Genomic DNA, 23,174 nt, shown 5'->3' with positions numbered 1-23,174 from the left:
GAATATGTTGTAGAAGGTGGGAGATGACAGAAGGGAAAAGAAAAAAGATAAACAACAAAACCAGTACAGTATTTCTAATACAGTATCAACCTTTTTTTTCTCTCAATTTTTTAAAATTTTTGATTTTTGAGACAGGGACTTGTTCTTTTGCCCGGGCTGGACTGCAGTGGCATGATCATGGCTCGCTGCAACCTCAACCTCCCGGGTTCAAGTGATCCTCCCACTTTAGCTGCCTGAATAGTTGGGACCATAGGCATGTGCCATCACACCTGGCTAATTTGAAAAGTTTTTTTTTTTTTTTTTAACAGATGGGGTCTCACTATGTTGCCCAGGCTGGTCTCAAATTCCTGAGCTCAAGCAATCCTCCTGCCTCAGCCTCCCAAATAGTATCTACCTTTTGATGTTTCTGACGTTTTGCTTTGGCTTTCAGGAGTCAGTCTTCCAGCAGATGCCCGTGCCTGGCTCTGTGGGGCACTGATAACTCCAGCACGAGGAGGAATCGTCTGAAGATGGGAAACATAACACCTGAGATGTTTATTCACCTTCACAGGTAGGATTCTGTGAAAACGTTTGCTTTTGCATCTCATTTACTCTCTTCTATGGTATTAATCCCTATCTTGTCACTTTAAGTGCTCTCTACTTGAAGCCATACAGTGACGAATTTTAAAATCTTCCTGTTCACTTTTCACTGTTTACTGTGTGCCAGACATTATGTTAATTAAGCCTGGTATACACATTTCCATTTCATCTTCAAAATATCTCTCAGAATTAGGTATTATCATCCCTATTTTAAATTAAGATGAAGAAATTTATACAACCTGTCCAAAGCCACACATAAGCAGAGCCAGGATCCAAATGCAGGTATGACTAGCTGCAGGGCTAGGGTTCTTAACCATGTGCAATGCTGTCTTCATGGAAAAAACTGGGACAATTTTAAAGTACACAAGGAGACAGACAGATATATACCTGATCAACTAGGAGACTTTGGGAAAAAAAAACAAACACCCTGAGATTTGTTTTTTAAGAGATGGGGTCTTGCTGTGTTGCTCCGGCTAGACTTGGAACTCCTGGGCTCAAGCGTTCTTTCCACTGTAGTCCCCTGAGTAGCTGGGACTACAGGTACATGCCACTGCCAGCCAGCTAGGTTTTTTTGTTGTTTTTTGTTTGTTTTTTTAACATAGAAGTACAACTTTTGAATGACTAATATTCCAAATTAAATACACTGAAAGACTCAACAGTGAAAAATATTTTTTCTATTTTCATATGTTTGCTGAATGACATAGCTAATAATATTTACTTTGCGCAAAATGTGAACTTTTAAACTCACAAAAATCCTTTCTTTTCCTATACTCATGGTATTCAACAGAATAAAGAAAGTTCTTGTGGCAAGTGTGGTAATGGAATCAGTCAATGACAAATTTCCCTGTTTTTGAAAAAAAGAGGATAAATATTTGAAAAGTAATACTACATATAAAAAAGAACCTTCAGATTGTTAAGTGGACAGCTACAACAGGAAAGACAAAAAACTTCTATTTACATAGGAAGTGGTTTCTTCAGTTCCCACAATCTTAATTTCTAGGTATAGTAACAGCTCTGTTTCCTACTCTTCAGACATGGGCCTCAGTAGTCCCAGGTTCTACTGGACTAGCCTAAATCACTGACTACTGGTTTCCATTTGCTCTTTATCTCTGTTCTTGATTACCTGTTAAAGTCCAGAGAAAGTTTTCAAATAAAAAAAAAAAACAAAAAACTATGTGTATAAGAGAACATATGAACATACAGAAAACACACATTCATCAGGTAGGAAAAAATCCTGCAACACCATCTACTCTCTAATACCTTTACTGAATATGTGAACCTGATCAAGAAAAAAAAACAAAAAGAGAAAAAAAAAAAAAAAAAAAAAAAAAAAACCTTTAGAACCAGTTTTACTATACTGAATTTACCACTGTTTTTTCTAAAATCTAATTAAAATCATTTTTAATGGAGGATTACTTTATATCTTCATTAATTACTCAGGTAAAATGATAAAAAGCTGCCCAAATCCATCTTCTTCTCATATTCTGCGACTCTTAAGATATGTATTTAGTGACCATAATTGTTTTAAGTGTATCACTTTTATCCAAATAATGAAGTTTGTTATTTTTGAAGAGTATGTAAAAATAAAGTTAGAGTTGGAAGATCATCAAGTGCAATTCCCTCACTTTAGAGTTGAGGAAATTGAGGCCTTGAAGGATCACATGATTTCTTCAAGGTAACAAAACAGACAAGTAGTAAACAGGACTTAGAACCGAGGCCCCCTTGGCTCCCAGGCAAGGTTTTACCTACCGGTCTGGCTGTACTGTATCCAGCAGGTCCTGCGCCTGCAAGTCCTGCTTGAGGTGAAGGCTGACTGCGTCCTGGAACAAAGACATCATACCATATATTTAAATTCAAAAGAAACCATGCACTTATATTCCAAATGTCTATTTCATGGTCCAGTTTTAAGGGTAAACAGCTACATTCAAGTGTTTTTACCTATATCTTTCCGTGTTGTTCCAGGGCTTTTGGGTGCTTTAGAGCAGGAAGGGAGAAAAAAATTAGTTGTAAGTAAACAGGCAATATTGCATGACATCAGCTTGCTGTTCTGCTACATTACCAGCAGAAATGTGGGTGTGAGATGGTAACAAAACAAAGCATTATGCTTTGGAAAATGATGAAATACTCCAAGATAGAAAAATTATAATATTTAGAGAGACCTTTATGGGAGACAAGTGGTGACCTTAGTTTGATATCTCACTCATGGGGCCACTTCTAGGGTGGCATTCCCCACAGAGCTCTTTCTTGTGAACCTTGAAAACATACAGTCAGCTGTGTGAATGGTCACAAGATGTGGCACTGATACCCCTTAAGAGTCTGGTAGACAAATGGCTCCTGAGCAACAGACAGGACCGCATTTGTCAAGTTACACAAGAGGCTCCTATAGCACTACTTTAGGGCTTCACGCTGTGGATGTCACTGTGGATAAGGTTATCTTATGATAAGGTTTTTCAGATTTCTATAACAAAATCCTGTCATTAAGACAGAAGACAGGTATATGTTATTACCAAATATCTGCATTATGGAAGACAGTGTTAAAAACATGTTCAAACTCACTAGAAAAGTAGCTGAAGGATAAAATGAAATAAATTACTCTTGGGGCCAAAAGGAGAAAGAGTGACTTTGAAGAGCAGCATGTTACATTAACTCTCCTTTTTGAAAAGAAATTCAAGTACAATTGTTATAAGAAATACATCACTCTTTTAATAACTAAAGTCATAACAAATGGCCTCTAGTCCTAATGCTCTTTTAAACAAATCTGGCTTAGTACCAATCTACATAAACAGCTATGTTATCTGAAATCAACCACAAAATACTATATTCTTGGATCTGAATTAATAGGGCTTAATTATAATCACTAATATTTACAACTTTAGATGAGTAAAGTACATTTCTAAATATTTTACTTATTCTGAAAAGATTTTAAGACATTCTTAAACAGTAATTTCACAACCTAGGCGTATGTAAACTATATATGAAACAGAGTACAAACAACACTAAGGATCACAGGGAAATTAAATATAAATCCATTAGAAACTATAGGTGACATAGAATGAAGAGAGAAAAAATACAAGGTACATAAGGAGGGGAAAGAGAAGTTTACAGCTGGACCAAGAAAAGATTTAGTATGCCTTTAAACACTGAGGAGTGGGGAGGTGGGGTGCTGACATTGAGAAATAAAATGAGAGAACCATTTCTATAATGCAAGAGTCTTGTTACCTTCCATCTCTCTCCTAGCTACCCCAGGACTGGGAGGGGCTCCAATACCTTTTCAGAGAAAGAACAGAAGCTATATATTGTTCAGGGCCCACAGCACAGAATGAGAGACAGGCACATAAGACAATTTCCGCATTAAATTCACTTTTGCAAAAAGGCTCTTTTATTGCTTTAAATTTCTTCAAAGATATCAATACAGACCAAAGTGACTTTAGAAGCCTGGCCCAAACCTGAATCCTCCCTTTACTCAAACAGAAGAGTAGAAACAGGCCAACAGTTTTCTTTTTATATATGCAATTACTAACAGTACGGAATTTTAAAATATGTTTAATGAAGGCCTTTGCTTTAAAAATCATCTTACTCATATCCAGAGCAAGTAAAAACTCTGATATTTGAGAGTCAAAAGGAAAGAAATCATAAATTTCTGAGACCATGTAAGTCTTCTGAAGTCAGTTTTTAATGCATTATTTTTAAAAAACTCTAATGTGTAACGACGTAAAGGAATTAATGGTTATAGGATAAAAAAACATGTTGCAAACACTTCTTACAAAATAATTATGAAGGAGAGCAATTTTTAAAATTAAGAAAGATTTTGTTGTAATCTACTGGATTGCTAATATAACTCTTCACGGATTAATTTTAAATTTATTTTCTACACGATGTTTTCCTAATTAAGAAAGTAAAAATTATCATGAAAATTTAAATAAAAGCAGCAGCTTGAAAAGGGAAAACTTAAATGTAGGTCAATGGAAAAACGGTCACTTAGCTGTATGCTGCAGAAGCTGTAAAGCTGAAATAATTTAGGTATCCTTATCACACACAGTCATTAAGATCTACCCAGGCAAAGTCAGTCTGTAATACAACCTGAATTACTTGGCCATGTCACTAGGCAAACTACAACAGAAACAGACCAGCTACACATGTACAGTGAGCCTTGGTAATAGTAACACTGGATTTGCAAAAGTTCTTCTGAGGAATTGTGAAAACTCCATCTTTTCTTGAGAATTAAATAAACTTGTCAAATGTATAACTCCAACTGAGCTCTGTGAGTTTTCATGTAAACCAAATAAATTATACTTCAAACAAAAAGTGACCCACTGTGAATAAAAATTTCCTTATTGAAGAAATAAAAAGAAAAATCACAGTTCTTTGCTAATCCACAAGCTTTTCCACTAGAAAATAAATGTATCACTAATCAAATTCTTGGGAAATATTCTGTATTTACTGTACCTGAATGACTTTTAAAGTTAATTGAACTTTTGGGAATTAAATCTTTGTAAATGAATTGACCACATTTATTAATGTGGTCAATAATTGACCAAATTATTCAATAATTGACCAAAAAAAAATTCAATAATTGACCAAAGAAAAAAATTATCAGGTCTGATGAACAATCCCAATCTATCTGGGAAATGAAAGCCCTTATTAGTTTTATTTGTGGATTAGTTTTAGACTGGAATGTCATTCATTTTGACTTTTACCAAACAAACCTAAAATGTCTTTCGGTTGCAGGGTGCAAACTCTAAAACATTAATGAAGCATCACTCACACATGCTAACAAATATAAATGGTTACCTCCAAATTCTTTTCTAGCGGGTGCAGGACTCCTAGCCCCTTATAGTTCATAAGAAAATAGGCAGCAGCAAGGAAATGACATTAAATACAGAAGTGAAATGTCAAAGATTATTATAGTATCCGTGATGTCAAGTATCATGCAGGAATTACATATTAGTATCTAGGTACTACAAAAAACTATTATTCAACATATATGCTTATAATTGAAGTAACAACACTATTTAATTTCAAAGAACATTAAACAAATATATAACATTGTACATTAATACATATGCTCTCCAGTTTTAATTATATATTTTACAGAAATTAATACATTTTAATGATTTTGTGCTTATAAATCATCCAGAAATGAGGATTTTGAAAAAAATTAAACCTAATTTCACCTAAGAACAGTAGATATGCCTAAGTACATCAAATTAATAAAAACCAAACAAACCTCTCTGGTAGGCTGGTGAGAAAGTAGCTAAAGGCAGCTGTGAAAACACCTTAGCGGATTCTACTCTGCACTCTACCTGGTCTGTTGTACCTATCATGTTTTTTAGAGAAAAGCTAAGAAGCAGCAATAATGATAGAAAAACAGTAGAATTCAGAAGTTAGAGACTGGAGAACAAGCAAAATATTTTAAAATAGAGTGGAGGAGAATTTTACATCTAGCAGAAATTGAAATAAAAGGTTGTCACCTGAAGGCGGAGGAGGTCTCTGTGGGGGAGCGGGGCGTGTGGGAGGAGCGACTGGGCGGGGCGGCGGTGGCCGCTTGGGCTCCAAGGGCTGGGCAGGGTCTTTCTGTGGCAGCGGCGGCGTTGCTGGCTGTGCATCAATAGGAGAACCTAAAAAACGCACAAGAGGGAAGATGATCAGGTTCCAAGTAGCTGTTGGCAGAAGGGAACGATCGGTCCTTCATATATATGTTCTATAAAATGTATGTTCTATAGGTGATGTTCTGTAAAATGTGCACAATGGTGTAAATAAAGGGCATGTATTTTCAGTATGAATAAGAAAAGCAGTCTACCCTTAAACTGCCCTCTGGTACCATGGCAGCAATAATTCTACCTCTGTGCTGACTTCTTACCGAGGCCTCAGGTGCTGAAAGCTAATTTAGTAAGTGGCCCTACTGATATGGCACAAAGTATTGTCTGGGTTAAGTCATTTTGCAGTCTGGCCAGTAGAGGGAAGAAAAAGCTCAAATAGTTATGGGTTCATACCACAGAAAATCATCAGTTATAAGACATGGACAAACCTAACCACAAAGAAAAAAGATTAAAAACAATTTTCATCTAGTGACAGTTGTAACAAGTTTCCTTTCCATTGAGAGCTTATCATCTACAAGTTTTCCTCTTCTGTACTGTAGAAAACAGGGTGCACTTTAGCACCTAGGTATAAAAGTGAAACAATAATGACTCTCCAACATCAAGTACATTGGCTACAGGAAGCCATACTAAACTTTCAAGTAAAATGCATACTCTGTGCACTTGGAGGCCCAGGAGTTCTTGACGGTGCTCGGCTTGGTCTGATGGGAAGGGAAGGTACAGGACCCTCTGATATCGTAGGTGACTGGCAGGGACTAGTCCGGGGTGAAGAGCTGGGGGAAGTGCCAAGGCCAGAACTTGAAGATGGCTGGAGATGCTGGGGAAGAAGTTCCTCCACTTCAGCACTATAGTCATCCACATCACCTAAGGAAAAGCAGGGCTGATCAGAGATACCTCCATTTTAACTTGCTCAGAGATTTTTTTTTCACCTTAGGTTTCAAAGAGTTAAAATACACAAAACAAATGTGAACATTGTAACATTGCAAACATACATGGATTAAGCATGAAGGCATGTAGAAAACCAGAATTAGTAGAAATGTTCTTTCAGAGGATATAAAGATAGCTACCGTCTCTGAGCAATAAGATGCCAGGTGACCAACCACTTGGAGCTGGGGTGACCCAACGGGCTTTCAGTATGCCCCAGAGTAGCTTCTCAGTGCAAGCCAACTCAAGTTTCCTGCTCTCCTTCCAAACCTGTTCACTGTGCTCTGTGGAACTGCCCCACTCCCTTGCCCAACCCAGGTCCAGCCTTAAGTCAACTAGCTCTCAAGCAGCCACACACCCTTCCTTCAGAAGTCTCCTCCCTGCCACCCTCACTCCACAAAGATCCTCTTTACTTTAACTAAATACTGATTCTCCCCCAGGGTATCCTCATCTCCACTTACCTCTGGGTAGGAAAGTGGGGTCAAGGAAACCCTTGCAACCTAACTGCCATTCCAGAACATTAATCTTCCAACTCTGAACAAGGAAGGTACTGCTGCTTTGAGGCTAGGTCATCCAGAATTGATGTAACACCTGCTACCCCCATTTGCTACAGTCATCTCCAACTTCTATTCTTCCATTTCCTGAACCCACTCATTGAGGAATAAGCAGAGAGCAAGACGGTAATCAGATCCTGCACCAGCTTTCTGTATAACATCAAAGTCCATGTGGACAACTCGTTCAGTAATGAAATGCCTTGGTCCTATCCTTACTGACATTCACCTCCACTCCTAATTCACACCCCTCAGAACTGCACTCGTCTGAAATAACTCAAAAGCTTCATTCTGATTACTGCCTCCCAGCTTTTCAGTTCTCTCCCTTGGCTATTCTTTCTTTTTTTCATTTCTTCAGAAGCCCTAGCTTCATTCCTCTAATTTTACCCCCATCTGATTCTGCCTTCTTCTGTGCCTAGCTTCAGAGTCTATGGTTCTTCATCTCAACATTCTGCTACTTCACACTTCTTCCATTGCACATGCCTGACAAAACCCTGTCGCTGCACTGACCCCTCTGTTTAATCTTTCTGTGGTAGCACTTGGACTGCTGACTGCCTCTGCTAAAGAAAACCACTCAGTCCTGATGACTGCAGTCACATCTGAAATTGTGCTTTTCATTCTCTTTTGGGCTCCTAAAGTGCCCGGCAATTCCTGGTTTGCTCTTCCCCTCACTTTGCTCTTCAGGAGCTTTACTGCAAAACTCCTCAACCCTCCTGAAACTGTGGGCTGTCCCACTCCTGCAGATAACTTCAACACTTCACAGAGGAGAAGTCTTAAGATGGGAACCCCTGCTTCAACAGCCTGCCCCCAAGCTGGAGTCTCATTACATGGTTGTCACTTGGGTATTTGAGGATGGAACAAATGGGCCCTACCCAGCCTAGTTCTCAGTGACACTGCTCTACTATTCTGCCTTGCCCTTCCCCCAAACCATCAGCCCTTTCTCCTCTACTTTTCCGTTAGCACTGTGCATTCTCAAGCCTCTCCCATCCAAAAACACCACCTAGGACCTCCAATCTCCCTGGGGCAATTGCCTTCTTCTCTCTTTTCCCCCAGACTTCCTTAAAGAGTTGTCTACAGACATTTTCTCCACTTCTTCACCTTCCATCCATACCAATTTATCACTTTCTGACTTTGTCACTCCTGAGATTATTCTCATGAAATGTCACCAACGGCTTCCCTTCCTGTTATTAAATCAGAAGGACACGTTCCTGTCCTCATTTCTTCTCATCTTTCTGTGGCGCAAGACACCATTAACGACTCCCCTTCCATGCTCCATTTTCTTCCCTGGATTTTTAAGCCATGAATTTCTCTTGGCTCTTTGACATTTCTAGTTGTTTCTTCTCATGTTCTTTTCATGGGCAGCCTTCTTCTGTGTATATTTAAACTCTGTGTTTCCACATATTCAATCCAAGACTGTATCTCTCCATATTCGATTCATTCTCTCCTGTCTCTACATAATCCTATTGGCCAAAGTTATAGTAATAAATGCCCATGACTTTGTAGGCCATTAGAGCTGCCTTAAATCCAGAGCTCTCTCCTGAGCACCAGACTCATGTCTGATTGACTCCATGAACATCTCAAATTCAACATATCCAAAACAGAATTCATCTTCCACCCCACACCTACTTCTCCCTCTGCATTTCTCTTCTTCATTTACTTCCTCACTAAAATCCCTGCATAATACACTGGGATCCTCTTCCTCCCCATTTAGGCTGTGCACATGCCTTCTTCTTGGATCTCTCCTTTGTAGCCTTAATCCTACTCTCCCTGAGTCTTCAGATTCTCAACTTAAATTTCAATTCCTCTGGGAAACCTTGCCCAACTTCCCAAAGCCAGGTTAGGCAACTTTTCCATGAGCTGCCAAAGCACCATCCATTGTCACTTTATTATAATTGCCTGCTTACTTGTATGTAACACCAAATAAGCTATGAGTTCTAGAAAGGCAAGAAACACAGCTGTTGAATCTCCAGCACCCTGCTGTATCTGGCATAAAGATACTACATAAATATGTGTGGACTGAGTAAACAAATGAACAGAGAATGTGAAAATGAGATAATCTTGTAAGACGTTCAACTGGTATCTAGCTATCTAGGGCATTACAATATTATTATATTATAATCTAAGGTATGTATTTTAATGGAAAACACACTAGAATAGCATATTGCATTAGAAAACAAATGTGTTTTTAAAATTTTTTCTTTTGATATGTTGCCATCAAACAAATGCGTTTTTGAATTACGTTTAAGGAAATTTTTGGAGTAATTATTTAAACTCATTTCTGTTCTTAGAATACCCTTTTGGAACTTCTACTTTTTTACCTTAACTTTAATTATTGGGACTAAACCATGCACCAAAAATATCAATTTGGGTTTTTTTAATCCAGTAAGAATATAAGTTAACATTTGTAAAGGCCTTAATATTTGAATGGAAGAATGGTAAACACATTTAAAGTATAAGCAAAATAAACACAATATGATGCAAAATAAATAAATAACTTAATTAATTTGTTTTTTGAGACAGTCTCGCTCTGTTGCCAGGCTGGAGTGCAGTGGTGCGATCTTGGCTCACTGCAACCTCTGCCTCCCAGGTTCAAGCAATTCTGCTTCAGCCTCCCAAGTGGCTGGGACTACAGGCATGCACCACCACACCCAGCTAATTTTTGTATTTTTAGCAGAGACGGAGTTTCACCATGTTGGCCAGGATAGTCTTGAACTTCTGGCCTCAGGCAATCTGTCCTCGGCCTCCCAAAGTGCTGTGATTACAGGATGAACCGCCAGACCCAGCCGAAATAAATTCTAATTAAGAGTGCTATGTATGTCCCAAGAAGAAGAAGATAGACGGACATGGAAACTAAGACTTTACAGATGGGAAGAAAACATATCTAGAACTACAAGAAGTAAAGAAGGTGTGTTTAAGAAACAAACCTTCCATATCAAAATCTGCTGCAACCTCTGCATCTTCACCAAGCAGGGTAGAGCTGGTTGATGATGGCAATGCAATGCTAATTTTCTCTAAACTCATTTCTTCTTCCAAATTTTTGATCCAGTCTGGACTTTTTAAAGCAATAGTTATGGTCCGATTCAATAACTAGTTGAGTAAAAGAGATATAAAATAAAGATTGATTAACATGAAAGTTAACTATTTTGGAATAAAGAGGCTGACTTCATTAAACTATCCAATGGTATAGACAGTTAATTTAGTTAGACAATTCAGCATAATTCTTTCACATATACTTTTAACTAGTTTAACGGTTGTTCCTAATTCTCCCTTTAAAAGCCTGTGGTGATAAATAAAGGTCTTTTCTAGGCTGCCCAGAGATGCAAGTTTCCTTTGCTGCAGCCAGTATGTTTCCTGGCCAGATGTAAATTCACCAACAACTTTGCTACATAACTTCATACTTTATTTTGATTTACAGATGAAATAACTGTTCCCATGTGAAACAACTACAGAAGAGGCAACAAAAAATCTTTAAAATGCATTTCCTGTTCCTGTTCATTTGGTCTTTCCTAACTTGGCATATGGTCCTGAGAGCTGCTATATGTCAGCTGCTAAGTGCTAACCTATACCGTTTTAGCATTTCAAATGCCAGATGAATATTAAGAGAAGGGATCACCATTTTAAATTTTCAACAAAAATTAATCATTCTAAAAAGAGAATGACTTTTACCTGTGAAGCTGGCACTCTGCCTTCTCTATAAATGTGACTTTTAGACTAAGGTATAAGCTAAGACAACCAAGACATTATAATCAAGTTATAGCACATCCTGTCAATGTGTTTAAAAAATAATTTGACTCACGCCTGTAATCCCAGCACTTTGGGAGACCGAGGCGGGTGGATCACGAGGTCAAGAGATAGCGACCATCCTGGTCAACATGGTGAAACCCCGTCTCTACTGAAAATACAAAAAATTAGCTAGGCATGGTGGCACGTGCCTATAATCCCAGCTACTCAGGAGGTTGAGGCAGGAGAATTGCCTGAACCCAGGAGGCGGAGGTTGAGGTGAGCTGAGATCGTGCCATTGCACTCCAGCCTGGGTAACAAGAGCGAAACTCTGTCTCAAAAAAAATAAATAAATAAAAATCATTTGAAAAAAATTGCTGATAACAGCAAGAATCTTTGGTCAAGGATAAATCGTGCACTAGAAAGGAATTCTCATTTAAAACCCATATCCTTATAACAAACTTGCTTTCTAAATTAAATCTTTCTCCCACATAGTTTCAATTTCCTTTGTTTGAAGAGTTTCTTAATGTGAATAAGATGTGAACATTTTTGGTATTTGTAAATGAACTGTGTAGCTGTGATCAATATGCTGTGCTGACAGTTGGCACCTTTGTGGGTACAGATCTTCCCTGGCTCCAAGTGTTACAGATATTAGAATTCCTTGAAGGCATAATAATGGAGAGGTTCAAAGTTGCTGAACTGAGTGGCACGGCTGTGTTTCTTAGTAATTTAGCATCCGCACTGAGCTTTAAAGTCAGAATCCTAAGAATTCATAATCCTTTACTTGCTAATTAGATATGGCTACTAAAATCACTCCAATTTCAGAACTTAACATTCTTTACAAGTCATACATTACTTTTTAAAGTCAACAAAATTCTTTTATATTCATCAAAAAATACTAACAAGCATTCTTAAATACCTATCACCAGTTAAGATGTAATTCTGTAATGGCCAGTTAAGATGTAATTCCTTAGGAATATCCCCTTGGTAGAGACCAGGGCCAAACGAAAAGGAAGAAATTTAGATGACCAAAAAATACTCAAAAAGATACATAGAAGTTTGCTGAAATGTTGGTTTTAATAATTAAAAAATGGGAGATAATCTAGATGTCTATGAATAGGAGTTTGGTTTAATAAATTTATATATTTATTCACATAATGAAATTAATGAAGCCATTAAAAATGACTTATTTGTTTAAGATGTCCATGACATAGTCACAAGTAAAGGGGTGGTAAGAAAATAACTTTATAATATGATTTCAATTTGTGTTTGCGTATATGCATATCCCATTTGTGTTAATGTGTTTGTGTGTATATAAAATGCCATTTGTATTTATATATGTATATGCTAATATGAAGGTTAAGAGAAATTATTTCAGAATGATAGGATCATGAGTGGTCTTATTTTTAATTATTTTTGTATTTCCTGATACATGATTTTACAGAGCATATTAGTATTACATTTAAGAAAACAAATAAAACTCTACAAAACCTATTTCAAAAGCAATACACACAAATAATTTTTTTATTTAAAAATTTTTTTTAGACAGAGTCTCTCTCTGTTGCCCAGGCTGGAGCACACTGCAGCGATCCTGGCTCACTGCAACCTCTGCCACCTGGGTTCAAGTGATTCCCCTGCCTCAGCCTCCCAAGCAGCTGGGGTTACAGGTGCCCACCACTACGCCCAACTAATTTTTGCATTTTTAATAGAGATGGGGTTTCACCATGTTGGCCAGCCTGGTCTCAAACTCCTGACCTCAGGTAATCTGCCTGTCTCAGCCTTCGTATGTGCTGGGATTACAGGCATGAGCCACCACACCCAGTCTAATACACACAAATAATTTTTTTTCTCCAAAGAAGTTGATGTGACAGAAGAGGAGCTCAAGACAGTGCTCAAGGAGTTGTTCACTGCTGCAGGAATCAGGCCTAGAATGCAGTCCATCCTGTGCACTGACCATATACTTAGACATTTAGGATTCGTCTAAAAGAGTTTGGAAAAAAAAATGACAGGTGCAGCACTTCAGAGGAGTAAAACTATTCCAGGCCAACAATGGAAGTTTCCCTCATCAGTGACTTTTCACATCACAGGTTAGGAATATCTTCATTCATTAGAAATTTCTGAAATACTTCAATGGGATGGATTTGTTATCTCTGGCAATTAGTTACATTTGAAGAAGAAACCTAGGCAAACCAAGCCAATAAAACAAATTCCTAGGAATAATGAGCACCTCCTTTCCTTGTTTTCTGGTAAATACAGCATTTTCTTCATTTGATAGAAATTTTTTCTACTATAGAGATGAGCCAGACTGTCTATCCCCAATTAAAATTTTAAAACGTTTTGCATCTTAAAATGTAATGAGAGAAATCAAATTAGGTGCTAAACATGTTTCCTTCTTAGTCTATATAAACAGCTAATATCTCTGGGGAGGTACCAAAATAAGCTTAGGCTAGTCAGAAATCCAGTCTAAATAAAAAATATTAAACAGCTCCTCGAACATACCATAAGGTCTTTTCCCCTCTCATTCAGATAATCTTGCTGCATGTCTATAAAAATATCGTATAATCTTCAGACACTTAACTGCAGAATGGTTTAGAATCAGCAAATGCTACCTTACCTCTTTACCATTTAGGCTCAGAACATTCAAGGCAGAGCTTCCCTCCAAAAATGTAACCCACATTTTATCTTCTACAAATCTTTAAGAAAGAGAAAAACAACGAAAAACCATAATTAATACCATAGACGTAACAAGCTCAGTGACTACTCCCATGATTACTGGGCCTGCAGAGGCCAGGAAGTAAAAAAATAAAGGAGGGAGCGCTGGTAGGGCTTGTGGTGACCCGGAGAGGGCACTCTTCCCCTAAGAGCACTCTAGCCCCAATTTCTTTAGGATATTATGCTAATGGACAGCCAGAAGAAATGGGTCTGTGCACCTCCATTTGTGATCACTGCTAATTCAATCTAACCCAATCCTCCATTTGATGGAGAAGGCAGAAAGGGCCAGAGGTTAAGTGGCTTGTTCAAAGTGATTCTATAAGGAGAATAAGTTACAGGGCTGGGGATCCAAGTCTCCAGATCCCATAACCCAGTACTATGTATTTTCAGTCTCAATGACTTCCCTGAAGAAAATTTCCTATAACCAAAAAAGATGAAAGTTGTCAACGAAAGAAAACAAACCAGACTGGCCCCAAGAAGCCCTAGGTTGTGCTCCTTGTCTTTAGTCATTGATAAAGATTTACTCTTTTGGGACTTCAATGGTCTGTGATAGGATTCCAAGTTTCTACTTTTGAAATAAAAAACTCTCAAGAGGAAAAAATAAAAAGGACAGAACAAGTTCTGAAGAGGGTCATAGGATATAATGAAGTTATTATTCAAAAAAGAACAAATTAAGATGTTGTCAATCTTATAACAGAAATAATTTGGCAAGCTGAACCACAAGTTCAAGAATCTTTACAGATATTTTCAAGATGAGAGTGGGGAAAACATGTACACACACACACACACACACACACACGCACGCACGCACACACACACACAATCACTCTCCCCTTAGCCCCCTGCTTAAACTTGTATTCCAAAGTATGAATTCTGAATATTAAGAGGAAAAGGCCAAAAACAAAAGTGTGCACAAGTACTTCACCCTGGTAAAATCAAGGTCCTGGAGGACCTGGAACAGATTTCTACAATTCCGCAGGTATGACCGAGGTAACTGACTCAAATTTCTTTGGCATAAAGCTAAGTTGCAGGATGCTACCCTTTGAAATATACAGGAACACCATTCTTTTTTTTTTTTTTTTTTGAGACGGAGTTTCACTCTTGTTACCCAGGCTGGAGTGCAATGGTGCGATCTCGGCTCACCACAACCTCCGCCTCCTGGGTTCAGGCAATTCTCCTGCCTCAACCTCCTGAGTAGCTGGGATTACAGGCACATGCCACCATGCCCAGCTAATGTTTTGTATTTTTAGTAGAGACGGGGTTTCACCATGTTGACCAGGATGGTCTAGATCTCTTGACCTCGTGATCCACCCGCCTCAGCCTCCCAAAGTGCTGGGATTACAGGCTTGAGCCACCGCGCCCGGCAGGAACACCATTCTTACCTACCTACATGAAGGTATCTTTTTCAAATTGTTGGTGATCGAGAATATCGCTTCTCCTAAGGTTATAATCACCACTGTAAGGACACACTTATGCCACACCAGTCCCCTAAAGCCCCAAACATTATTTGTTCTTTGATAGATACCAACACTTTTGTGGTCCTGGGTAAGGGCTAATATCTTTGTCCTTACTGTCAATCAGCAATGTGCCCCTTACACATTTCTAACTTTAACAAGGGATTCTGGTTCTTATATCCATTGATTTATGTAAGATTTTTGGAAGCTATATTTTCTTCCTGCTTTCACTCACCATAGTAAGAGCGTCTAGACTTTTCCTTCAATTACTATAAGTATCTATATGTATTTAAATTTATCCCATACACTTTTCCAGGGAACATCTTATTTAAAAATAAAGGGGTTTACAGGCTTTACTCACTCCTTAATGGCTGTCTTAATCTAGACTAAAAGGTAATAATCAGTTTCATCTCACTGCTTGTAGTGATCCCCTCCTTGTTGACTTTCAGTGTCTGCTTTTTCTTTTCCAACTTAGTCATCTTAGAGTTTAACAACCAGAATATCCAGGTTGGAGACACCTCATGGCTTTATAATGTTAGGTTAATGCCTTCATTTCTTACCAATACTTTTCCTAATGATGACAAACATTTGGGGGAAAGCTTTTAGCTTCAATTTAACAAGTTCTTCTGGGTTATAAAGACAGGTCCCTTTCCTGTATCAGAGTCTTTCATCCCTTATACAGTTTAGATTCTTTCTAGCTCAGTGCAGTATTTTACATTTGCTCAGGAAGACATTTATCTGTGACTCTGCTGCCCACTCACACAGTCCACATGATGCTTCTGGTGGTTTGGCATTTCTGTACTTGGCAAAGTATACTGTCATCTGTACACTTGGAGGTTTCACTGTGTACTTTCCAGAACCTTAAGATTTTTGAAATTTTTTATTTTGTTTAATTTGAAAGCTTTGGGATAGATCTTTGTCAAAAGATTTGAAGAAAGTCTAAACACAATTTCTTTTCCATTTGTTCATTTACTCTCTGAAAGGACTTGAGGTGTCTTAGGCATGATTTTCACTCTGTAGAAGCCATACCATCTTAATGCTATGTACTATGCCATTTAGGATCTGGGGGTGCCATCACACACATGCTGATCTTCCCTACTAGATTACAAGCAGGAGCTGTATCTTCAATTTCTCCTCTGCTCTTCTACAGAAACTAGTATAGAGATCTGCCCACCAAATATCTGTAAAACATACCTAACTAAACAAATGAACAGTATTTAAAAGGATTTAATAGTACCTCTTTCCCTATGGAATTCAAACACATGCACACATGCATGTTATTTAGTCTCTCAAAACTGCTGTATAGTTGGAAGAAAATGTTTTTAAAACAAGGAAAGAGGCATCTGGTTCTGCAAAAGGCAGATGGCTAAGTCAATGAGGGAAACCAAGACTGAAATGAATGACTCGACTATTCATCACATCTCTGTTTGTTAGAAGCTAAACATACTTAAAATTACTCAACTTGCTTTAACAGAGGTGGGAAGGAAGTCATTCTACTCTTATCTCTCCTTAAAAAAAAAATACAATCACAGCTTTATTTTGCTATAGGGTTTCATTATCTGTTCTACTGTATACGAATGGTGAAGAGTTCATATCTGAACATGCACCTATTTTTGTCTTCATTTGTTCACATAAAGTTTCACTATTCAGTTGGGTTTGGTGGCTCACATCTCTAATCCCAGCACTTTGTGGAGCTGAGCTGGGCATATCGCTTAAAGCTAGGAGTTTGAGAACAGCCTGGGCAACATGGTGAAACCTTGCCTCTACAAAAAAATATATAAAACTTAGCCAGGCATGGTGGTGTGCGCCTGTAGACCCAGCTATTTGGGAGGCTGAGGTGGAAGAATCACTTGAGCCCGAGAGATTGAGGCTGCAATGAGCCATGAACACATGACTGTGCTCCAGCCTGGGTGACTCGGTAAGACCCTGTCTTTAAAAAAAAAAAAAAAAAGTTTCACTATTTATTTATGCTTTCTAAGTAGAGAATTCAGTTTTAAAACCTACATACAGAATATCCACAGTATGATTTTTCTTTAGTTTGGAAATAAAAATACTCATATACTAGTCAAACACTAAATAAGGTGGTATCTTTCTCTTTTTTTATCTCCTTCCCCAAATTAGGTGATTTCTAATACAGAAATGATTGTTTATGAATCACAAGTTACTTGTGCATAATAAACATCTTACCTTATAAGTATAACTTCACCAAAACTTGCAAACTGCTGCAGAAGCTCATCAATCAAGGCATCATCGAAAAAATTATTTTCTGGTAAAGAACTTTTGATTGAGACTAATACCGTACCATCTGGTGGACCCTGAACTGCAATTACTTCTTTATAAATGTTTTGCCTCTCTTCAGCTTCAACTTCAAATATATCTATGTCAATCAGGGCAACGACAGGCCTTAAGGCATAAAGGAAAATAAATGTATTAGAAATGTTTTAAAAAGGGTGTATTTCAAACAAATTTCAAGCACCATTAGAAAAACTGAGACTGCTTAAACCTATGGTCAGAGGTCTTCAGCTCAGCTCTTCCATAGTGCAGCAAAGTGCCTGGAGTCCACGTGTAGAGGATTTTGCTATCATCTTGAAAACTAGCATTTAGAAGATCTAGATCTTCAGCTGCAGTCAGAAGAAAAGAAAACATAAGAGAAGCTGTATGAGCAGGACATATCGTGTGGAGCAAAGAGGCCTTCTCCTTTTCTTTCATGAGCTTCAGTGGTTTGAGGCTGGAATGCCAGAAACACTTGGTAATAGGCAGGCAGTCTAAATACCTTTAAATTAGAAAGGTTTTTGGTAAAGTTATTGTTTTATTCTTTACTTAGTAAAAATTAAGATGTGGCTTTACTTCTGAGATTAAAGGACTGTGACCAAATGGTGTTTCATAAACAATTCAAGAGACAAGCGGCAGTTTAAAACATATGCAAACCACTAAAGTTATTTTAGTTAAAAACCTAAACTAGCTTCAATGAAAAATTTCACAAAAATATTTCCTTCTCTTTACATAAAATTATATGAAAATAGGCTGAAAAATTAAATGTTATGATAAACAGATCTGACAATATTTTTTAAAATCTGACATATTAAAATTTCATTTATTCTATTCTGGATAACATTTGCTGAAAAATAATAATAGTTCTCCTCTTCTCATTTGATATTATGTCATTCCCTGCTTCCTCATAAGTTTACATTAGTTCATTTAAATAAAGAAGTCCATTTCCCAACCTGATCTATCAAAAGGCCATTTCCTTCTTCTCCAAAGGACACGGTCTGTCCACGCAGGGGTGCGGCACTTTTCACTGGTGTCATAGTCATCAGAAAACAAGTCATACTTATATGTTGGAGCAAAGGTCACCTTTCCCTCTAAAAATCCTCTAAAAATCTAAAATAGACATATACAAAATGAGTTATTCCCAAACAGCAATAAGGCAGCCATCCATTAAATGTCTATTACATAGTGGATGCTCTCAGAAGAAATCTGTGTGCATCTGACGAACACTTCTAGCTGAATGGAACAAAGCTTAGTGGGTCCCCGGTGAGGGCCCCACCCTCAACCCAAGTGGTAACAGCCCCAAGTGAGAACTTATATCCCTGTTTTTCCTCCCGAATGTTGCGTTTTTCAAAACCACACATGGCCTGCCTTGCCTTGTCCCCAATCCCGTGCTCATAAAATCCCCAGGCTCAGCTAGCAGATAGAGAAGCAGCTGGATGTCAGAGAGAAGCAGCTTCACTTCAAAGGGACAGCTTGGCGGTGTAGTTTTGGAAAGGAGTACAGCCATGGGATGGCTGGCTGGACTTCAGGGGAAGATTACCTTCTCGCTCAGTCCTCTTTTCAGCTCCCCTTCCTGCCAAGAGCCACTTTCATCGGCAATAAAATCCCCTACATTTACCATCTTCAATTCATTCATGTAACCTCATTCCTCCTGGATGCCGGACAGGAACTCAGGTGCCATGAGTGTAGGCGCATAAAGCTGTCATGCTGACCCTCAACTAAGCTGTCCCCTAGACATTGCCACAGGGCTGGTACAAAGTTAGCTTTTGCTGGTGCCCAAAAACATTCACCCCAGCTCCTGCACTCACTCACCAGTGCTCCCCTTCCCACAAGGGATGGAGCACAGTGGGGTGAGTGAGCAGAGTCCACCCCTGCCAGCACCCGTGTACTCCAGTTCCCGCCTGTGAAGCGGTCAAGACCACTTGTTTGACATATGATTAAACTAACTACAAAAACGTGAATAAGGGAATTCTGCCCAATCTTTGTGTTATAGGAGACATTTAGAACTGTAAATGGGATTTTGGAAACATCTAGCCTGATATCTTGTTCTCAAGTAAGGAGCTGGGGCCTGAAAAGGTAACATGGTGCCCAAAGTGTTAGAATTCAAGTCTGGTGATCACCAGGCACCATACCAGATGGCCACTGATCCTTTTACCAAAAAAAAAAAAAAAAAAAAAAAAAAATTTAATGAATTCTTCCCAAATTTTGTGGTCATAAATTTTAAGAAGTGTTTCAAAAGTCAGATGACATAAGAAACAAAAGAAAAAAAAGTCAATGACTATAGGACTTAACCCAAAAAACAGCCCTGAAGACTAAGATTCTAAACTATTACCAAGGAAAAAAAAAGTTTATCCTTCTATTAGAAAATGAATCTTATAGATACATAATGTATCTGGGAATTATTGTGGGTTTTCTCTTTCCTATTTTTATTACTTTAAGGAAAGATAATTCTATTATCTATTTACCTGCAGATATATAAGTATAAAAAGACCCCAAGAAATTTTTTAAACACCTTGATTAAAAAAGTATGTTTCATGCCCCAAAATCTTCTTAATACAAGTATTTTCTCAAGTATGAATATACCTGTCCGGCATTTTTCTGATTGATAAGTTGATCTCCTGCTATAAGAGAATCCCAATTTTGCTGTCTTATGAGCTCTTTAACTTCTTCGTTAGGGAGATCAATTCGATAGTTGAAATCACCACACCAAAATACATAGTCATGGGAAAACAGCATTCTTCCCTGAAAGCAATGAGACAGAATTTTAAATTCAAAACAATCAACATTCAAAATGTTTTACAACTATTTCTTCGCCTCAGATATGCTTGTCTCCTCCCATGTCCTGTTTCTTTAACCCAACAGTAATAACACATGTGAAAGGAAAATAAATCTCAGGACCTCAAAATCACTAAGCCCGGAGAAGAATCAAGCTGGGAACTAGGACAGGCAAACCTGCCTCTCATTTAATTCATAGGTCCAAAGATAAGAAGCTACATAATTCCCTCACAATTTGCCCAAAGAAATTCCCTGTGGACAAAGGATAGACAGAACTCAAAGACATCCCTCTCAGACTCACCTGAGACAAATGCACATCTGACTGCTTCCTCTACCCTATTGTTTATGTAAAAATGCAGATTAACTGACCCAGGCTAAATTGTGTATTCAGTGGAAGGCTGATCTAGGACTTCTAAAAACATTGGTGTAGAATTTGGGGCAAATTAAAATACATTTCAAAGCTTTATCTTCAAGAACAAGCAGTAAGAGCTTACCATAGGAAAACTCAATTTTCGTGCTATTTCTACAAAATCTTCATTTCTTTCTCTGACTTGTGACTGCCCTGCAGCAAAGTGGCTACAGACGAAGCAAAGGCTGGTTGTATGGAATAGCATTCGGATTGCAACTGCTCCCTTATTTCCAGTTGCACCTCCCATTCCAGTCTTCACAGTATCAACTGCAACATCCCTTTGAAACAAAGAATTCTAAGTCACAGATTGAAATTTCAAGAGTTCCATGTGCATAGGAAATCAGGAATATACATAATCATACAAGTACACATAATATGGTACTATGAGGGCAAGCCTATGAAATAGTACAGTGAAGCTATTAGTGAGTCTTTAATCAAAACCCCCAAAATCCCATTTTAAAACAAGAACTATGGTTAGTTTTTGTTTGAGGAACAGAAACAACAAATGTTCTAGGCTTTTTTCTTGTTATTTAATGGTAGGAAGTAGCCTTAGGAGAGTGTTCTGTTTACTGACCTGATAAAAGGAGCATGCTGTGGTCTGATAAAAACAAACAGACAGACGCCCACCAACTGCTCAGAAGCCAGCAGCACATACTTGTTGTCTCTGGAGATTGTCTTCTGAAGTTCTACAGCCCAGAGCTTCTGATTTGTTGTGCTACAAGAAAATATTTAAAAGGATTTTTAAAAAAGATAATGGCAACAGCCTATTTCATGACAATTGTCAATCATACCTTTATCTACCCAAACTTCCTAAGACTCTGAAGGAAGCTTAGGCTGTTTTTGTTTCCTTTAAAAAAGAAAACTCACAATTTAGACAAAAGAAAACCACACTTCAAAATCTAATCTATTACTTCTTTATGAAGAAAATATAAAGACATTAAATGACTCCTCAAAGTTATACATTTTACTTTTTCCTTAAGTATTCATTAAGATCACAGAGAAGTACGGTAGTAGCCGTGGGGGGCTGGTTCCAGCTACTGTGGGTACCAAAATCCAAGGATGCTCAAATCCCTTATATAAAATGGAGTAGTATTTGCATATAGTCCATGCACATCTCTCATATATTTTACAGACTACCTATAATACCTAATACAATGTGAATGCTATGTAACTAGCTGTTATATTATATTGTTTAGGGATTAATGATACAAAAAAAGCCTTTAAGTAAAAAAGACCAAAAAAAGTCTGCACATGTACAGACACAATTTTTAAAAATATTTAATATTTTGATGAGTTGAACCCAAAGATGTGAAACCCATCGATATGGAGAGCCAACTATATGTGCTTCCAGATACATTTCCCTACTTTAATTTTTCTAAATTATAATGTCTTCTAAAAAAATTTTGCTATGGGAAATTAGAAAACATAATTATTAAATAAACCACCATACCCATTTCAAAATTATCAATATTTTGCCAATCTATTTTCTTCCATCCCTCTTCAACTTTGTTTTTTTGGTAAACCTAGAATATTTTGGACCAATTCTAAGACTTACGCTCTTTCACCTGCAAATACTTCTGTATGTATCTCTAATGCAATGGGGCATTTTTATTTTTACATACTCACAATGCTATTATCACATTTAAACATTAATTCCTTAATATCATCTAGTAGTTTATACGTAAAGTTCCCCATTTATCAAAAAAAAATCTTCTAACAGTTGGTTTGTTTCTTTTAAAAGGGTCCAAACAAGGTCCACATATTGCATTTGCCTGTTATGTCTCCTAATCTCTTTTTTATTTTCTGAGATGGGATCTCACTCTGTCACCCAGGGCTGGAGTGCTGTGGCAGGATCTTGGTTCACTGCAACCTCTGCCTGGGTTCAAGCGATCCTCCCATCATCAGTCTCCCAAGCAGCTGAAACTGCCTTCCTCATCTTCTCAGTGAACCTTATCCTGATTATTCATTTAAGACTGCCAACACTTTTCTGTGTCCCTATAGTGATCCTTTTCTTCTATTTTCCACTGCACTTTTCTAACATGCTATATAATTTACTTATTGTAAATTATAGTAGTTATTGTTCACTTATTGTAGTTATTGTTCACTGCCTGTTTCTTCCCACTAGAATACAAAGTCCATGAAGATAGGGATTTTCGTTTGTTTTATTCGTTGGAGGTACCTA

At 37.8% G+C, this 23,174-nt stretch overlaps 1 protein-coding gene across 22 annotated transcripts in view; it reads right to left on the bottom strand.

Moving 5' to 3' along the window:
- Positions 1–23,174, bottom strand: part of SYNJ1 (synaptojanin 1) — an 88,432-nt gene that overhangs the window by 10,704 nt on the left and 54,554 nt on the right. For 12 of the 22 annotated variants that reach the window (XM_032276997.1, XM_032276999.1, XM_032277015.1 and 9 more), the window contains 15 exons: positions 21,567–21,707; positions 21,078–21,270; positions 20,392–20,550; positions 18,762–18,918; positions 18,041–18,158; positions 17,725–17,940; positions 13,986–14,064; positions 10,576–10,738; positions 6,831–7,040; positions 6,051–6,197; positions 5,371–5,409; positions 3,799–3,846; positions 2,518–2,553; positions 2,329–2,399; positions 395–503 (listed from right to left, as the gene is read on the bottom strand). In XM_032276997.1, coding sequence (XP_032132888.1) covers positions 395–503; positions 2,329–2,399; positions 2,518–2,553; positions 3,799–3,846; positions 5,371–5,409; positions 6,051–6,197; positions 6,831–7,040; positions 10,576–10,738; positions 13,986–14,064; positions 17,725–17,940; positions 18,041–18,158; positions 18,762–18,918; positions 20,392–20,550; positions 21,078–21,270; positions 21,567–21,707 — 1,886 coding nt within the window. The remainder of the gene's footprint in view (positions 1–394; positions 504–2,328; positions 2,400–2,517; positions 2,554–3,798; positions 3,847–5,370; positions 5,410–6,050; positions 6,198–6,830; positions 7,041–10,575; positions 10,739–13,985; positions 14,065–17,724; positions 17,941–18,040; positions 18,159–18,761; positions 18,919–20,391; positions 20,551–21,077; positions 21,271–21,566; positions 21,708–23,174) is intronic. The other 10 variants (XM_032277001.1, XM_032277016.1, XM_032277017.1 and 7 more) reach the window with 3 other exon arrangements.

Source organism: Sapajus apella, unplaced genomic scaffold (genome assembly GCF_009761245.1).
Source record: "Sapajus apella isolate SASKATOON/1434 unplaced genomic scaffold, GSC_monkey_1.0 scaffold8, whole genome shotgun sequence".
Taxonomy (NCBI): Eukaryota; Metazoa; Chordata; class Mammalia; order Primates; family Cebidae; genus Sapajus; species Sapajus apella.
The sequence above is the reverse complement of the archived record's forward strand: the minus strand, read 5'-3'. Positions and strand labels throughout refer to the sequence as shown.